General features: G+C 43.2%; 1 protein-coding gene across 1 annotated transcript; it reads right to left on the minus strand.

Annotated features, from left to right (window-relative positions):
- Nucleotides 1–8746: 8746 nt before the first annotated feature.
- Nucleotides 8747–13942, minus strand: LOC135100971 (glutamate receptor ionotropic, delta-1-like). The gene is made up of 8 exons (XM_064004587.1): nucleotides 13252–13942; nucleotides 13073–13163; nucleotides 11689–11986; nucleotides 10991–11208; nucleotides 10319–10496; nucleotides 10104–10203; nucleotides 9844–9976; nucleotides 8747–9345 (listed from the first exon to the last, which is right to left on the minus strand). Exons 1-8 carry the CDS (start codon nucleotides 13293–13295, stop codon nucleotides 9250–9252), a joined length of 1158 nt encoding a protein of 385 aa, XP_063860657.1. The 5' UTR covers nucleotides 13296–13942; the 3' UTR covers nucleotides 8747–9249.
- Between the last annotated feature and the right edge of the window lie 5160 nt (nucleotides 13943–19102).

Below are 19102 nucleotides of genomic sequence, written 5' to 3' on the forward strand. Positions count from 1 at the left end.
CTCCCCATTGGGCTGCCAAGCAAGTCTCGCAACTCGCTGGCCTTCAACTCTCCTCACTGGAGAACACACTGCATCCTCAACCGTGTCTTCACTGCCCACACGGTCACTCCAACTAGCCTGTTCCTGGCTCCCCAGAGCCGTCAGGTAACACCCATAAAACTTTTTTTTTTCTTATGTAGGAAGGACACTGGCCAAGGGCAACAAAAATCTAATAAAAAAAAATGCCCACTGAAATGCCTGTCCCATAAAAGGGTCAAAGCAGTGGTCAAAAATTGGTGGATAAGTGTCTTGAAACCTCCCTCTTGAAGGAATTCAAGTCATAGGAAGGTGGAAATACAGAAGCAGGCAGGGAGTTCCAGAGTTTACCAGAGAAAGGGATGAATGATTGAGAATACTGGTTAACTCTTGCGTTAGAGAGGATGACAGAATAGGGGTGAGAGAAAGAAGAAAGTCTTGTGCAGCGAGGCCGCGGAAGGAGGGGAGGCATGCAGTTAGCAAGATCAGAAGAGCAGTTGGCATGAAAATAGCGGTAGAAGACAGCTAGATATGCAACATTGCGGCGGTGAGAGAGGGGCTGAAGACAGTCAGTTGGAGGAGAGGAGTTGATGAGACGAAAAGCTTTTGATTCCACCCTGTCTAGAAGACCCTTATGAGTGGAACCCCCCCAGACATGTGAAGCATACTCCATACATGGACGGATAAGGCCCTTGTACAGAGTTAGCAGCTGGCGGGGTGAGATAAACTGGCGGAGACGTCTCAGAACACCTAACTCCATAGAAGCTGTTTTAGCTAGAGATGAGATGTGAAGTTTCCAGTTCAGATTATAAGTAAAGGACAGACCGAGGATGTTCAGTGTAGAAGAGGGGGACAGTTGAGTGTCATTGAAGAAGAGGGGATAGTTGTCTGGAAGGTTGTGTTGAGTTGATAGATGGAGGAATTGAGTTTTTGAGGCATTGAACAATACCAAGTTTGCTCTGCCCCAATCAGAAATTTTAGAAAGATCAGAAGTCAGGCGTTCTGTGGCTTCCCTGCGTGATATGTTTACCTCCTGAAGGGTTGGACGTCTATGAAAAGACGTGGAAAAGTGCAGTGTGGTATCATCAGCATAGGAGTGGATAGAACAAGAAGTTTGGTTTAGAAGATCATTAATGAATAATAAGAAGAGCGTGAGTGACAGGACAGAACCCTGAGGAACACCACTGTTAATAGATTTAGGAGAAGAACAGTGACCGTCTACCACAGCAGCAATAGAACGGTCAGAAAGGAAACTTGAGATGAAGTTACAGAGAAAAGGATAGAAACCGTAGGAGGGTAGTTTGGAAATCAAAGCTTTGTGCCAGACTATCAAAGGCTTTTGATATGTCCAAGGCAACAGCAAAAGTTTCACCAAAGTCTCTAAAAGAAGATGACCAAGACTCAGTAAGGAAAGCCAGAAGATCACCAGTAGAGCGGCCTTGATGGAACCCATACTGGCGATCAGATAGAAGGTTGTGAAGTGATAGATGTTTAAGAATCTTCCTGTTGAGGATAGATTCAAAAACTTTAGATAAGCAGGAAATTAAAGCAATAGGACGGTAGTTTGAGGGATTAGAGCGGTCACCCTTTTTAGGAACAGGTTGAATGTAGGCAAACTTCCAGCAAGAAGGAAAGGTAGATGTTGACAGACAGAGCTGAAAGAGTTTGACTAGGCAAGGTGCAAGCACGGAGGCACAGTTTCGGAGAACAATAGGAGGGACCCCATCAGGTCCATAAGCCTTCCGAGGGTTTAGGCCAGCGAGGGCATGGAAAACATCATTGCGAAGAATTTTAATAGGTGGCATGAAGTAGTGAGAGGGTGGAGGAGAGGGAGGAACAAGCCCAGAATCGTCCAAGGTAGAGTTTTTAGAAAAGGTTTGAGCAAAGAGTTCAGCTTTAGAAATAGATGTGATAGCAGTGGTGCCATCTGGTTGAAGTAGAGGAGGGAAAGAAGAAGCAAAGTTATTGGAGATATTTTTGGCTAGATGCCAGAAATCACGAGGGGAGTTAGATCTTGAAAGGTTTTGACATTTTCTGATAATGAAGGAGTTTTTGGCTTGTTGGAGAACAGACTTGGCATGGTTTCGGGCAGAAATATAAAGTGCATGAGATTCTGGTGATGGAAGGCTTAAGTACCTTTTGTGGGCCACCTCTCTATCATGTATAGCACGAGAACAAGCTGTGTTAAACCAAGGTTTAGAAGGTTTAGGACGAGAAAAAGAGTGAGGAATGTTCGCCTCCATGCCAGACACAATCACTTCTGTTATGCGCTCAGCACACAAAGACGGGTCTCTGACACGGAAGCAGTAGTCATTCCAAGGAAAATCAGCAAAATACCTCCTCAGGTCCCCCCAATTAGCAGAGGCAAAACGCCAGAGGCACCTTCGCTTAGGGGGATCCTGAGGAGGGATTGGAGTGATAGGACAAGATAAAGATATGAGATTATGATCGGAGGAGCCCAACGGAGAAGAAAGGGTGACAGCATAAGCAGAAGGATTAGAGGTCATGAAAAGGTCAAGAATGTTGGGCGTATCTCCAAGACGGTCAGGAATACGAGTAATGTGTTGCACCAATTGCTCTAGGTCATGGAGGATAGCAAAGTTGTAGGCTAGTTCACCAGGATGGTCAGTGAAGGCAGAGGAAAGCCAAAGCTGGTGGTGAATATTGAAGTCTCCAAGAATGGAGATCTCTGCAAAAGGGAAGAGGGTCAGAATGTGCTCCACTTTGTAAGTTAAGTAGTCAAAGAATTTCTTATAGTCAGAGGAGTTAGGAGAGAGGTATACAGCACAGATAAATTTAGTATGAGAATGACTCTGTAGTCGTAGCCAGATGGTAGAAAACTCGGAAGATTCAAGAGCGTGGGCACGAGAGCAGGTTAAGTCATTGTGCACATAAACGCAGCATCCAGCTTTGGATCGAAAATGAGGATAGAGAAAGTAGGAGGGAACAGAAAAGGGGCTACTGTCAGTTGCCTCAGATACCTGAGTTTCAGTGAGGAAAAGAAGATGAGGTTTAGAAGAGGAGAGGTGGTGTTCTACAGATTGAAAATTAGATCTTAGACCCCGCGAATGTTGCAGAAGTTAATGAAGAAAAAGTTGAGAAGGGGGTGTCAAGACACTTAGGGTCGTCGACAGAAAGGCAGTCCAACCTGGGGACATTTATGGTCCCCTCCCCAGATGGGGACTCCGAGGCTGGTGTAGGAGTCGCCATAATAATTTTGAAATTTTTGAGTGAAGGGTGTGTGTGTTATTAGGTGCTTGTAGTTTTGTGAGGAGGAAGAGAGTTGTCTTTAGAGGGCAGGCTGTGACTGCCCCCTTGTGTTGTGAGACACAAAGGGAAACGTTCAGTGAGGTCACAGCTGGGTTTAATGATAAGTTCACAGCACCCCCTGAACAGTGCCTTAGACCTCACTGAGAGTAATTATCGTTTCGGCAGGTGTCTACTGCCTCCTCCTTAAAACTGTTAAAATAATAGTGCCACTTTCTCGACAAAAACAAGAGGAACCTTCCGGTTGCTATTAATCAAACAAAATGGTACTTCTGGTATGTGACCCGGCCAAGCCTGCTTCTCAGTGTCAGGCACAACAACACTATCACTCTGCATTCCTCCCGCCGACTAACCGATGACACAGAAATCACTGCAACAAGGTGACGGCTGCTCCTTCCAAGGGCGCAACACACACATACCGCACACGGAGAGAAACTCCCGCGCGTGGCCATCACAACACAACAAACCCCAGCTTCAACATGAGACCGGCCAATGTGCTTCTGGGCCAGCTCCACTGGTCACCAGTGGTACACCAGCCTCGGAGTCCCCATCTGAGGAGGGGACCATAAATGTCCCCAGGTCGGACTGCCTTTCTGTCGACGACCCTAAGTGTCTTGACACCCCCAACTCACCCCCTCAACTTTTTCTTCATTAACTTCTGCAACATTCGCGGTCTAAGATCTAATTTTCAATCTGTAGAACACCACCTCTCCTCTTCTAAACCTCATCTTCTTTTCCTCACTGAAACTCAAGTGTCTGAGACAACTGACAGTAGCCCCTTTTCAGTTCCCTCCTACTTTATCCTCATTTTCAATCCAAAGCTGGATGTTGCGTTTATGTGCGCAATGACAACCTGCTCTCGTGCCCACGCTCTTGAATCTTCTGAGTTTTCCGCCATCTGGCTACGACTACAGAGTCATTCTCATACTAAATTTATCTGTGCTGTATACCTCTCACTTAACTCCTCTGACTACAAGAAATTCTTTGACTACTTAACTTCCAAAGTGGAGCACATTCTGACCCTCTTCCCTTTTGCAGAGATCTCCATTCTTGGAGACTTCAATGTTCACCACCAGCTTTGGCTTTCCTCTCCCTTCACTGACCATCCTGGTGAACTAGCCTACAACTTTGCTATCCTCCACGACCTAAAGCAATTGGTGCAACACCCTACTCGTATTCCTGACTGTCTTGGAGATACGCCCAACATTCTTGACCTTTTCCTGACCTCTAATCCATCTGCTTATGCTGTCACCCTTTCTTCTCCGTTGGGCTCCTCCAATCACAATCTTATATCTGTATCTTGTCCTATCGCTCCAATCCCTCCTCAGGATCCCACTAAGCGAAGGAGCCTCTGGCGTTTTGCCTCTGCTAGTTGGGGGGACCTGAGGAGGTATTTTACTGATTTTCCTTGGAATGACTACTGCTTCCGTGTCAGAGACTCGCCTTTGTGTGCTGAGCGCATAACAGAGGTGATAGTGTCTGGCATGGAGGCGTACATTCCTCACTCTTTTTCTCGTCCTAAACCTTCTAAACCTTGGTTTAACACAGCTTGTTCTCGTGCTATACATGATAGAGAGGTGGCCGACAAAAGGTACTTAAGCCTTCTATCACCAGAATCTCATGCACTTTATATTTCTGCCCGGAACCATGTTCATGTCTGTTCTCTAACTAGCCGAAAACTCCTTCATTAACAGAAAGTGTCAAAACCTTTCAAGATGTCGTAACCCTCCTCCTTACCTTTAAGGGAAGGCACAGGTTACGCAGGAATTGCACTAATTCTTTATATAACAAACACTACAAGGTTTAAATTCAGATAACCGAGAGTTATGGCCGGGGTTCTCACAGTGGGGTAAGCCACAAACGCAGTTGAGAAACGTTAACACTATTTATTAACCATTAGTTAACACATTCCACAATACTCGCAAGCAACGAAAGACCAGAATTCCACCACATATTAAAACATAGAATGACCTCTCGATAAATCTTGACGTCACTATTCACTTTACTTCAGCAAGATTTTATCGACCAACTCAGGTCATTCAGTAACATATAACACATTAACATGTAAGGACACACATAACATAATCACATAAAAGAATAATCAAATGTAACATCAAAATATTAGCACTACATGCGAAGTGCCACAAAAGATATTAAAATCACTCATCAAGATCCAGCATTATATCAACACATGGAGAATGACATAAAATATATGGGGACCACAGTATACTGAAACATTTTAAATCGAGACACACAAGGCACTTAGGAAAAATCTTCTAAGTATTACTTACGACCAAGACGAGGCAGAGAACGACTAGGAGCTTCATGGTGCTGTCGAGTGGGAGCACCTTCCAGGAACTTGTAACACTCTACTCTTGGGTTCTAGTTAGGTCTGAGAGAATCGTTCGCTACTTCGCCTTATATTCCATTTTTCACGACGGCAACGTCGATCTACGTACATTGCTATCCACTACTACATAAGGAGTTATCCTTATAGTTCAAAATCTAACTAGTTAGTACACTCATCTCTTCCTTCACTGCACACGATCACCAGGATACTTATACTTCACTGTAGATGCGTAAGAAACATGTCTCGTAGGGAGTCTATGGTTAACCACCTTTACACGCGAACATATATGGTTTTCCTATGTCCTTTTAGTTCGTGCATTACTGAAGTGTTTTGTGAAGTCAGCGACTGTAAGGTAACTTGATCACAAGATTGATTGCGAATAGGCTAGGTCCATTAACTACACGGCCTTAGTCACCTTTACTCGGCGCTCGGGTGCCTCGTCATCAGGGCAGGCACTGTCTTGTTCGTGTGACCAGGGATGCCGTAAGCCTCACGAGGGGACACGGCGGTAACCAGTGACCTCTGGGGCAATGAGTGGCCAAGGCCTGGGTGCCTTTGGCGACAACACACCCTCGGCTTGGCTACGACAAAGATCTAACTCCCCTCGTGACTTCTGGCATCTAGCCAAAAATATCTCCAATAACTTTTCTTCTTCTTCTTTCCCTCCTTTATTTCAACCAGATGGCACCACTGCTATCACATCTATTTCTAAAGCTGAACTCTTCGCTTATATCTTTGCTAAAAACTCTACCTTGGACGATTCTGGGCTTGTTCCTCCCTCTCCTCCACCCTCTGACTAATTCATGCTACCTATTAAAATTCTTCGCAATGATGTTTTCCATGCCCTTGATGGCCTAAACCCTCGGAAGGCGTATGGACCTGATGGGATCCCTCCTATTGTTCTCAGAAACTGTGCCTCCGTGCTTGCACCTTGCCTAGTCAAACTCTTTCAGGTCTGTCTGTCAACATCTACCTTTCCTTCTTGCTGGAAGATTGCCTACATTCAGCCTGTTCCTAAAAAGGGTGACCGTTCTAATCCCTCAAACTACCGTCCTATTCCATTAATTTCCTGCCTATCTAAAGTTTTTGAACCTATCCTCAACAGGAAGATTCTTAAACATCTATCACTTCACAACCTTCTATCTGATCGCCAGTATGGGTTCCGTCAAGGCCGCCCTACTGGTGATCTTCTGGCTTTCCTTACTGAGTCTTGGTCATCCTCTTTTAGAGATTTTAGTGAAACTTTTGCTGTTGCCTTGGACATATCTAAAGCTTTTGATAGAGTCTGGCACAAAGCTTTGATTTCCAAACTACCCTCCTACGGTTTCTATCCTTCTCTCTGTAACTTCATCTCAAGTTTCCTTTCTGACCGTTATATTGCTGCTGTGGTAGACGGTCATTGATCTTCTCCTAAATCTATTAACAGTGGTGTTCCTCAGGGTTCTGTCGTGTCACCCACTCTCTTCTTATTCATTAATGATCTAAACCAAACTTCTTCTCCTCTCCACTCCTACGCTGATGATACCACCCTGCACTTTTCCACATCTTTTCATAAACGTCCAACCCTTCAGGAAGTAAACATTTCACGCAGGGAAGCCACAGAACACTTGACATCTGATCTTTCTAGAATTTCCGATTGGGGTCAGAGAAAACATGGTATTGTTCAATGCCTCAAAAACTCAATTCCTCCATCTATCAACTCGACACAACCTTCCAGACAACTATCCCCTCTTCTTCAATGACACTCAACTGTCCCCCTCTTCTACACTGAACATCCTCGGTCTGTCCTTTACTTATAATCTGAACTGGACACTTCACATCTTATCTCTAGCTAAAACAGCTTCTATGAAGTTAGGTATTTCTCACCCCCCCCCAGCTGCTAACTCTGTACAAGGGCCTTATCCGTCCATGTATGGAGTATGTTTCACATGTCTGGGTGGGGTTCCACTCATACTGCTCTTCAAGACAGGGTGGACTCAAAAGCTTTTCGTCTCATCAACTCCTCTCCTCTAACTGACTGTCTTCAGCCTCTCTCTCATCGCCGCAATGTTGCATCTCTAGCTGTCTTCTACCGCTATTTTCATGCTAACTGCTCTTCTGACCTTGCTAACTGCATGCCTCCCCTCCTCCCCTGGTCTGGCTGCACAAGACTTTCTTCTTTCTCTCACCCCTATTCTGTCCACCTCTTTAATGAAAGAGTTAACCAGTATCCTCAGTCATTCATCCCTTTCTCTGGTAAACTCTGGAACTCCCTGCCAACTTCTGTATTTCCACCTTCCTATGACTTGAATTCCTTCAAGAAGGAGGTTTCAAGAAACTTATCATTCAACTTTTGACTACTGCTTTGGACCCTTTTATGGGACAGGCATTTCAGTGGGCATTTTTTTTTATTGGATTTTTGTTGTCCTTGGTCAGTGTCCCTCCTCCATAAAAAAAAAAAAAAGAAAAAAAAACAATCACCTTAATTAACAGACACTGCACACGTCCCACTTGCTGGGAAAGAATAATTTAACCACGTTCTAGCAGGCACAGCTGTAACAAGGGACAAATGGCTATGGGGATAGTAATATTCTATGAGCTACCGCCCTCTAGAAACAACAACAAAACCACCCACGCTCACAAAATATTACCTCCTCTTATTGAGCACTACCATATACAGCCTCCCAGAAGACAGCCCAATACCACCTAGAAACGGCAAGGCCCGGGTAGGGAGTAAAGGTTACTGTACACTCTGCGTCCAAAGCTCTTCAAAGAATTATGAAGCCCAGTAGCATTTAACAGTACAACAAGACGATACTCCTAACACAGGACAACGGACAGGGACGGAAGAGGGGGACTCGCTGTCACCACGAGTCTTCTGGCCCTCTCTTGGTCACATTGCTGTGTGAGGCATTTACCATCTTGTTACTGACCAGTCACGGAGTCCATGCAAAGTTTTCTCAACAAGTAAATTTCTCAAAGGATGCTCCCCAAAATCTGTGGGCTGACTGAGGGTTAGATTACGAAGAGACATTGATACTGAAGGTAATTTAATTATCTCATCGTTGAATATTTATTTTGTGATCAAACTTATCATATAATTTTGAAATACATAAAATTACATCTGCAAATGTACTGAGAATTATATCCTTCCGCGTTTGTGCTTACTCTTCAATATGATGCTAAGGTTTACACTTGTGAATACAGGTACGTGGTACCCAGTGGCACTGGTACGTCTTTCTTCCTCTGTACTGAAACCAGTCTCCGTCTCACTGCAACACTCCTTGGTATTCAACTCTTTTGCATCATATCAACATTTAAATAGATTATTGTATCTCGAAGAATACTCTATTTAACGTAATTCAACGTATTCAACGTACACAATGGTCATGACAACTAACATCGGCAGTTGACCGCTGGGGGGAACTCATATCCAGTCACCAAGGCAAGACAACGATTATCTGACATTTGCTTGCAACTTTAAAGAGAATACGTGACTATTGAGAAGAGAAGATTAATGTAAGCACGAAGTAACGTGATAAAATGACAGGAGTGCGCGCCAAACACTGCCAAGTGTGGAGGCTGCAGGATGGTGCATCAGCTCGGACGAGGAGGACAAGTTGAACTACACGGCTTCTTCATGGTTTGCTTGTTGGCTTCGGGGGAACGCTCAGCTCCAGACAGAAGACATTCGCTGCCAACAGCATTCCTGTCCCGAGCACTAAGAACAACCCCTGCAGGAATAAGGAAGTCACCTTTGTAATCAGGCAGCTGTAAATTTTGGCACTGATAGAGATGCCTTGTAGGTTTGCACCTGGGGACTTACATCACAGAAGATGCACAATACAATGAAGAGATTAAATGAAGAACACGAGAATCAAAGAAGGGACTTCGGAAAATTAAAAATATACTTAACAACAGGCACATATCGGTAAGAATAAGAAGAGCACTTAAAACTTATGCATGGTCGGTATTGCTGTATGGAGCAGAAGCAAGGACCGTAGAACCGTAAACAGGACATCTCGGTAAGGTAAGGGATGTATTAAACACTTGATCAATAAGACTTTACTAGAGGGTTTGTTGTAAAGCGAGTGACGGCACGATTTACAAGCAAGTGTTGTAAGTGCCTTGATTAATCTGACTCCTGTTAAGCTAGTTTACCTGTCAAACTCACGTATCACACTTTACATCAACCAACAAAACTGCGACCGTGGCCGAGACGAGCGAATTACCCAGAGGTTGGCGAGGGACAGCGGCTCCCTCACCAAGATGATGGAGGGCGAGAATTGGCAGTTGCTGCGGTATGCATGGAGTTCGTTGTTCATCCAGTGCTCAAACAACCCGGATTCCACAATCGCTCTTATCCTGCCAGCACCATCAACAAAATATCAGCGTTAGTTTTCCTCCTTTATTGTTAATAAAGAATCAAACCAGTCATGCATAAAATTAATAGAATCGCATATCTAGAAAAGCCTTTGTCATAAGTACGAACCTGTGGTCGACGGCTGGCAACAAGGGATTGCCCTTTTCCATGATCACGTGGGTCCCAGTAGAGAACATCGTCTGTCTTGACTTGTAAAAGTCGCACGTTTCTGAAGTCATAAAGAGCAGCGCATTATACATGACTTCTTAACACGTTCTTTCACTGTTGAGCACACATTTAGAGCATAGGCACAAGGATTCCTCGTCTCGCCTCCCTGTTCTCACTTGTTTTGAGGAAGCTGTCAGCCATCAGGAGATCAATAGAAAAGACAGCATCTATGAGGGAGTAGCCTCCATGACGCACGTAATTTTCAATCATTGAATATACATCTGAAGTCTCGTAAATCACACGACCCACTTTATCCAGCTCGTGTAGTTCTCGGAACTCTCCTGATTCAATTTTCTGTAGAAACAATACAAAGCGTGAAGTCTTATCTTGGCTTCTGGTCCTAAATTAAAGTGAATCTCAGCATGTTACATTTGTACGATTTAGAATATATAGGTAGATGATACACGGAGTGACACAACAACAGAATGTAATGCGAACCATGAAAGACACACACACACACACACACACACACACACACACACACACACACACACACACACACACACACACACACACACACACACACACACACACACACACACACACACACACACACACACACACACACACACACACACACACACACACACACACACACACACACGTGCCACAAGACCTATAATTCAAGAAACTTAGTAGAGAGGAACATCATACCAAAGGCACTTGTCTGCCAGCACTTAGGATTGTGTAAGTAGCAAGGAGGCGATTCATTAAGAACTGGTTAGAAGAGGCATAGACACCTTCATTAACTAATAATCTTGAGAATTATCCGTTACCTCACAACTTACCGATATACTTTCCGCAAAATAAGTCATAGGAACCCTGATGACAGTCACGGAAGGATCGTCAAGTAGACTCCTCAGAGTCTGGATGGGTTGTGGAATGTATCTCACCGCCAGTAAGGAGGTGAGGTTGCCCGTGTAGCTCCAGAACACCACGGCCGCCACCACCACCCACGACCCCAACATTACCACCCCGCCTTGTCCAAGCACAACGCCCGTCAGACCTTAGAAATTGATAGCCATCAACATGCTAAACAAGAGAAGCAACTATTTGCAGGGCTACCCCAAACAAGATGCCCTAAGCAGGATCACGAGATATGGTTTAACCATTGCGGATAGACCTTGTCCTGCAACGGACTTTAATATATATATATATATATATATATATATATATATATATATATATATATATATATATATATATATATATATATATATATATATATATATATATATATATATATATATATATATATATATATATAGATAGATAGATAGATAGATAGATAGATAGATAGATAGATAGATAGATAGACAGATATATAGATAGATATATATATATATATATATATATATATATATATATATATATATATATATATATATATATATATATATATATATATATATATATATATATATATATATATAATATATAATTATTCTAGATCTCGCCGCCTTCCTCGCCCACAACGTAAACCAACCTTGGTTAAGGAAGACCCGCACGTTCTGCAGAAACACGTCTCCTGTCCAGGTCAGGGAAACAGAGGCTCCAGGTCGGCGCCCCACCAGCAGTGTGGCCAGCCACACCACCGCCAGGGCCGCCGCCACCGTACTCCACACTGTCCCCGTCAGTGGGAACAGGAACCCCCACGGGTTGATTTCAGGGATGCCTTTCCTGGATAGAATCGATCGAGCTTCGAAAGAAATAAGTGTAGAAAAATCCACGGCTTTTGTCCTGCTGTAGATCATTCCAAATGGACCGAGACCGAGGTCGACTTGCTGTTTACAAGAAATTGAGAGTAAAAATGAAAAATTCAAATGTACTAAAATTTACTTTTTTTTTTTATCAAGAAAATCATATAATTAATTCTTTTAGTGATCTCAGGAATTTAGAAAAAGCAAGGGTAATTGTTAAGAGTACGCTCGCAGCACTGTTTCCTACACCCTACAATCTTGGGGACCTGGTGGGAAACCGGGGCTTTCCGGTGGGGAAAGCTAAAACAAGGTCAAATATCTCCTCTTAACAAAAATAAGTAGAAAACTACTGCCCTGCTGTTGTGATGGCCGCCATGTTGTTGCTCAAAAAAAAAAAAAATCTCCAGAAATCTGTAGTCAAAAGTCCCCATTAGGGGCACTAACCTAACCTAGCATTACCTTACCTAACCTAACCTAACCTAAATTACCTAATTTTAAACAAAATGAAATGCGGCCAAGTAGAATGTATTGAAGCGTTGCCAACGATACCTCGATGTGAAGGTACGTTGAAGTGTGCGTTATATTAAGCTTTTGCAAAATTTAATTCTAGTGTCCCTAATGAGGATCCATGGCGGGCAAAATCCCACGTTAGGTTAGGTTAGGTAAGGTTAGGTTATGTTAGGTTAGGTAATGTTAGGTTAGGTTAAGTAATGCTAGTTAAGATTAGTGTCACTGAGGAGTACTTCAGATTTCTGGAGATTTTGACTACAGATTTCTGGAGATTTTTTCGATCAACAATATGGCGGCCATCACAACAGCAGTGGCAGTAGCTCTCTACTTGTTTTTGGTTTTAAGAGGCGATATTTGGCCATATTTTAACTTTCCGCACCCGAAAAACTCGCTTTCCCACCAGGTCCCCACGATCGTACGGGATGGTAGCCGAAAACGATAGGAAATAAGGCAGCGAGCGTACTCTTAATAATTACCAAAGCAAGTGACGAGGATGAATTATCCAAAATCTAGGTGATTTGCTTAAACGTCGAAAACATGAGTATTCAGCGTGACGCTGTATTAGCCATCACCATCTTAATGGATACCAGTATGTAACAAGAACATCACCAGCAAAGAAAACTTCCGTAATTTTATGCGGACAGGCACACAGCCTCTCACCTGGCGGACCACCTGGCCTATCATGCCCGTCCAGGAACCATTAGGCAGCTGGGAACCCCAAACAGCATCTGGCGGCGACACCACCCTGCACCTGCACACACAGTAGCGACTTCATCAATTCCTCGCAATTTACTCTTAAATATTACTGAACAATCATTGTACTTGTAAATATTTCTTACGTGAAGTTGAGTGTGTGAGCAAGAACAGCGAGTATGGCTCCCATGGGTCCTGACACCCTCTGGCAACCTTCCCCTCCCGGAGCCACGATAGTATATGGCCGCCAGTGCTCAGCCGTCACCGTGACTACCGCCCCTCTGGAAAACCTGTCGTATGGCAACTGAGTCAGAACAGCAGACTTTGCAGCAACAAGACGTGTTCCAACGCTCTCCCCTCCATCAAGATTCTACCTGTCAATAATGCACATAATACATATGTGTAGGCGACTACTGCTGCTCTTGTTGGATCTGTGGCTGGTCCATTGCATTAAGCACTTCTTTATAAAGTGTGAAATTCTGTGATGCTGTGAGACTCCTCTTCCTCCTCCAAAAGGAGCGCCATCACTGCCAAGTCTGTAACACTAAAATTCTCAAACGTATCTGTCTCTAAGCAAGATCCTTCTGGGAACACGGCCAGGACTGTACTGTCATCGTATTGCAGGAGACCGGAAGGATACTGCAAGACCAAACCCACCCTCTAAACAACTGTTTTGTGTTTTTAAGGCCAGGGAGAAGGCTGGCACTACCCCTGATAAGAACAGATCGTTATAAGAAATATTTTATTCCCAGCAGCATTGTGCTTTTCAACTATTTTCATTCATAGGTATAATGATTTTATGAGTGATATATGAGAATTGTATGTTTTTTTTATGGGATTGATGCTTTTAATCATTTACATCTATACTATACACTATACTGTATACTACATCTTAACTTTCTTTGGACCGTACAGCCATAAAGATTTTCATTTGTATGTATTACTGTATAACTGTATTACTGTGACAAATAAATTATCTTATCTTATCTTAATTCACATGCTGCTTACGGAGGGTGACGGTACGGTAATGTGCAAGTCACGTTCCCTTTACTTACTGATATAGTTTGAATCAGCTCTTACCTGAAGCCGGCCGCGTTCTGGGCCAGGCCACGCAACACCTCGGGCTCAGCCAGAACCTCTCGCAGCGGGTGAGCCATTCCGCGTTGACTGCAGCAACGCTGCAAGATACGGCCTCACCTTCAGTGAAACACTGCAAGACTAGAAATAAAATCCTGTCTTTTCTTTCTTTCTTTCTTTGCTTTTAAAACTAATATTAATATATCAACAATGAAATCCTTTTCTCTTTTATCTGAATAGGCATCTGTCCGCCATGACTTATCTGAACCCTTAATTTACAGGGCTGGACAACAGCGCGCCTAGCGACTTCCTTACCAAATCGCTGCCCACAAACAACTGCTGGACCACAACACACCTGCCGCCCCATAGCTGCTCTACACACAAGTGGCTACTTAATTCAGGTGACGCCACGTCTGCTTTCCCTACACATGTCATTTTCATACCACGCTTTCTCCGCTGATGGAGTGTAAAGTAACTTTTGTCTGCAGAACTAAATATTCATCCCTTACTTACGTCCTTTACGTGTAATGCACAAAGTTAATGTGAATTACAGTTATCACAACTCATGAATAATACAAAAAAGAAGGCAAATACAAATTTATGCTGTTACGCACAGGAACACATAATATACTTTTATTGTTTGTTACTAACTACATGTATCCGTGATGTGTGGTCATACTGTAATGAACATGAGTGTAATAGTGTGCAATAGTGCATAATTGTTACTTACCAGTATCACAGCTTTTATTTTTCTTTATATATATATATATATATATATATATATATATATATATATATATATATATATATATATATATATATATATATATATATATATATATATATATATATATATATACATGTTGACACAAGTCTGTCCCTGAACTAATACGTCGATGCCTTCTCACTCACCTCCTGCTGCAGGGATTCAAGACCCCGCCTTCATCCTGTCTCCTATATACTACCTATCATCCGAGAGCGTCGCCGCACTCGAACACTTCCTTCATTGGCTGCCGCTCATGGCGACAGCTCATGGTGGTCATCAATTATTAGCGTCATCAGCTTTACAAAAGTCACGTATGTCACATGTGATCATACGCGTCCTGCGAGTCATTTCAGGCGATATTTTTTTTTCTTCTTTTTCTGAAAAGCTACTTTCTTTGAGAACGTATTGCTTGCAGGGTCTTTTTTTTTTCCTCATCCCGAAACATTGATTGAAGGATTATGACCCTGAAAAAAGTGTCTCGATAAACATAAAACATTTAAATAGGTACCTATAAGAGTTTTTCTTTTCCCCTTTTTGCATTTAATAACGTCCCTAAGATGTGAAAGAAATTATAACCCGTGCCAGGAAGATGTTTTGTCTTTAAGATGTGCTCTTGTGCTCTTCTGTGTGTAACCTTCAAATTCTTATACCAAGTTCTTATACTTATAAGGAAAAAAAATGGCGGAGACGTTTAGACCAGCGAGGGCATGGAAAACATCATTGCGAAGAATTTTAATAAGTAGCATGAAGTAGTCAGAGGGTGGAGGAGAGGGAGGAACAAGCCCTAAATCGTCTAGGGTAAGGATTTTAGCAAAGGTTTGAGCGAAGAGTTCAGCTTTGGAAATAGATGTGATAGCAGTGGTGCCATCTGGTTGAAAGAGAGGAGGGAAAGAAGAAGAAGCAAAGTTATTGGAGATATTTTTGGCTAGATGCCAGAAATCACGAGGGGAGTTAGACCTTGAAAGGTTTTGACACTTTCTGTTAATGAAGGAGTTTTTGGTTAGTTGGAGAACAGACTTGGCATGGTTCCGGGCAGAAATATAAAGTGCATGAGATTCTGGTGATGGAAGGCTTAAGTACCTTTTGTGGGCCACCTCTCTATCATGTATCGGACGAGAACAAGGTGTGTTAAACCAAGGTTTAGAAGGTTTAGGACGCCTCCATGCCAGACACTATCACCTCTGTTATGCGCTCAGCACACAAAGACGGGTCTCTGACACGGAAGCAGTAGTCATTCCAAGGAAAATCAGCAAAATGCCTCCTCAGGTCCCCCCAACTAGCAGAGGCAAAACGCCAGGGGCACCTTCGCTTAGGGGGATCCTGAGGAGGGATTGGAGTGATAGGACAAGATAAAGATATGAGATTGTGATCGGAGGAGCCCAACGGAGAAGAAAGGGTGACAGCATAAGCAGAAGGATTAGAGGTCAGGAAAAGGTCAAGAATGTTGGGCGTATCTCCAAGACAGTCAGGAATACGAGTAGGGTGTTGCACCAATTGCTCTAGGTCATGGAGGATAGCAAAGTTGTAGGCTAGTTCACCAGGATGGTCAGTGAAGGGAGAGGAAAGCCAAAGCTGGTGGTGAACATTGAAGTCTCCAAGAATGGAGCTCTCTGCAAAAGGGAAGAGGGTCAGAATGTGCTCCACTTTGGAAGTTAAGTAGTCAAAGAATTTTTTATAGTCAGAGGAGTTAGGTGAGAGGTATACAGCACAGATAAATTTAGTATGAGAGTGACTCTGTAGTCGTAGCCAGATGGTGGAAAACTCGGAAGATTCAAGAGCGTGGGCACGAGAGCAGGTTAAGTCATTGCGCACATAAACGCAGTATCCAGCTTTGGATCGAAAATGAGGATAGAGAATGTAGGAGGAAACAGAAAAGGAGCTACTGTCAGTTGCCTCAGACACCTGAGTTTCAGTGAGGAAAAGAAGATGAGGTTTAGAAGAGGAGAGGTGGTGTTCTACAGATTGAAAATTAGATCTTAGATCCCGCGAATGTTGCAGAAGTTAATGAAGAAAAAGTTGAGGGGGGGGGTCAAGACACTTAGGGTCGTCGACGGAAAGGCAGTCCGACCTGGGGACATTTATGGTCCCCTCCCCAGATGGGGACTACGAGGCTGGTGTAGGAGTCGCCATAATAATTTTGAAATTTTTGAGTGAAGGGTGTATGTGTTATTAGGTGCTTGTAGTTTTGTGTGGAGGAAGAGAGTTGTCTTTAGAGGGCAGGCTGTGACTGCCCCCTTGTGTTGTGAGACACAAAGGGAAACGTTCAGTGAAGTCACAGCTGGGTTTAATGATAAGTTCACAGCACCCTCTGAACAGTGCTTTAGACCTCACTGGGAGTAATTATCGTTTCGGCAGGTGTCTACTTCCTCCTCCTTGTCCTTTCTCCGTGCGTGGGCAAAGAGGGAGTGGGGACTTCATTATTTAATTTACCACAGGAGCCCAGAAGGACCCTGTGTAGGTGAATGTGGGCCCTGCACTACGCTGTGCAGGAGGCAGTATAGGGAGGATGACCCAAGTTAGTGGCTACCGTGAAGGGGGCTGAACCTGGTGTTATGACCATCTGTTTGAGGGTTGTAGGAGACCAAAACGGAAGGGAACGTTCAGTGAGGGAAATGTTTCAGTGAGGGAAACGTTCAGTGAGGTCACAGTTGGGTTTAATGATAAGTTCACAGCACCCCCTGAACAGTCCTTTAGACCTCACTGGGAGTAATTATCGTTTCGGCAGGTGTCTACTGCCTCCTATATATATATATATATATATATATATATATATATATATATATATATATATATATATATATATATATATATATATATATATATATATATATATATATATATATATATATATATATATATATATATATATATATATATAATAAGACAGAAAAGAGATTGCAAAGGCAGCCGCGGTATTTTCTTTTCTCTGCTGCTGGTAAAATTCTGGCTAGATTAATGCTTTCACTCATAATTGAGCTTACTTCAGAGCCTGTGCTACCAGAAACAAAACGTGGATTTAGAAAGGAAAAAGGCACCACTGGCATGATTTTCTCACTGACACAAATTCTATGGCTCCTATGGCTTTTATCCTTCTCTCTGTAACTTCATCACAAGTTTCCTTTCTGTCCGTTCTATTGCTGCTGTGATAGACGGTCATTGTTCTTCTCCTAAATCTATTAACTGTGGTATTCCTCAGGATTCTGTCCTGTCACCCACTCTCTTCTTATTATTCATCAATGACCTTCTAAACCAAACTTCTTGTCCTATCCACTCCTAAGCTAATGATACTACCCTGCACTTTTCCACTTTTCATAGATGTTCAACACTTCAGGAAGTAAACATTTCACGCAGGGAAGCCACAGAACGCTTGAATTCTGAACTTTCTAAAATTTCTGATTGGGGCAGAGCAAACTTGGTATTGTTCAATTCTTCAAAAACTCAATTCCTCCATCTATCAACTCGACACAACCTTCCAGGCAACTATCCCCTCTTCTTCAGTGACACTCAACTGTCCCACTCTTCTACACTGAACATCCTCGGTCTGTCCTTTATTTATAATCTGAACTGGAAACTTCACATCTCATCTCTAGCTAAAGCAGCTTCTATGAAGTTAGGCGTTCTGAGACGTCTCCGCCAGTTTTTCTCACCCCCCCAGCTGCTAACTCTGTACAAGGGCCTTATCCGTCCATGTATGGAGTATGCTTCACATGTCTGGGGGGGTTCCACTCATACTGCTCTTCTAGACAGGGTGGAATCAAAAGCTTTTCGTTTCATCAACTCCTCTCCTCTAAAAGACTGTCTTCAGCCTCTTTCTCACCGCCGCAATGTTGCATCTCAAGCTGTCTTTTACCGCTATTTTCATGCTAACTGCTCTTCTGATCCTGCTAACTGCACGCCTCCCCTCCTTCCGCGGCCTTGCTGCACAAGACTTTCTTCTTTCTCTCACTCCTATTCTGTCCACCTCTCTAATGCAAGAGTTAACCAGTATTCTCAATCATTCATCCCTTTCTCTGGTAAACTCTGGAACTCCCTGTCTGCTTCTGTATTTCCACCTTCCTATGACTTGAATTCCTTCACGAGGGAGGTTTCAAGACACTTATTCATCAATTTTTGACCACTGCTTTGACCCTTTTATGGGACTGGCATTTCAGTGG

Source organism: Scylla paramamosain, chromosome 5, assembly GCF_035594125.1.
Source record: "Scylla paramamosain isolate STU-SP2022 chromosome 5, ASM3559412v1, whole genome shotgun sequence".
Lineage (NCBI taxonomy): Eukaryota > Metazoa > Arthropoda > Malacostraca > Decapoda > Portunidae > Scylla > Scylla paramamosain.

Excerpts from the sequence above, each read along its gene's own strand:
- LOC135100971 (XM_064004587.1), bottom strand. The coding sequence starts at position 13,295 with ATGGGAGCCATACTCGCTGTTCTTGCTCACACACTCAACTTCAC. Across the intron at positions 11,209-11,688 it reads GCGGGTCTTCCTTAACCAAG|GTCTGACGGGCGTTGTGCTT; the intron begins GTTGGTTTACGT and ends TCAATTTCTAAG. Across the intron at positions 10,497-10,990 it reads ATTTTGCGGAAAGTATATCG|AAAATTGAATCAGGAGAGTT; the intron begins GTAAGTTGTGAG and ends TTGTTTCTACAG.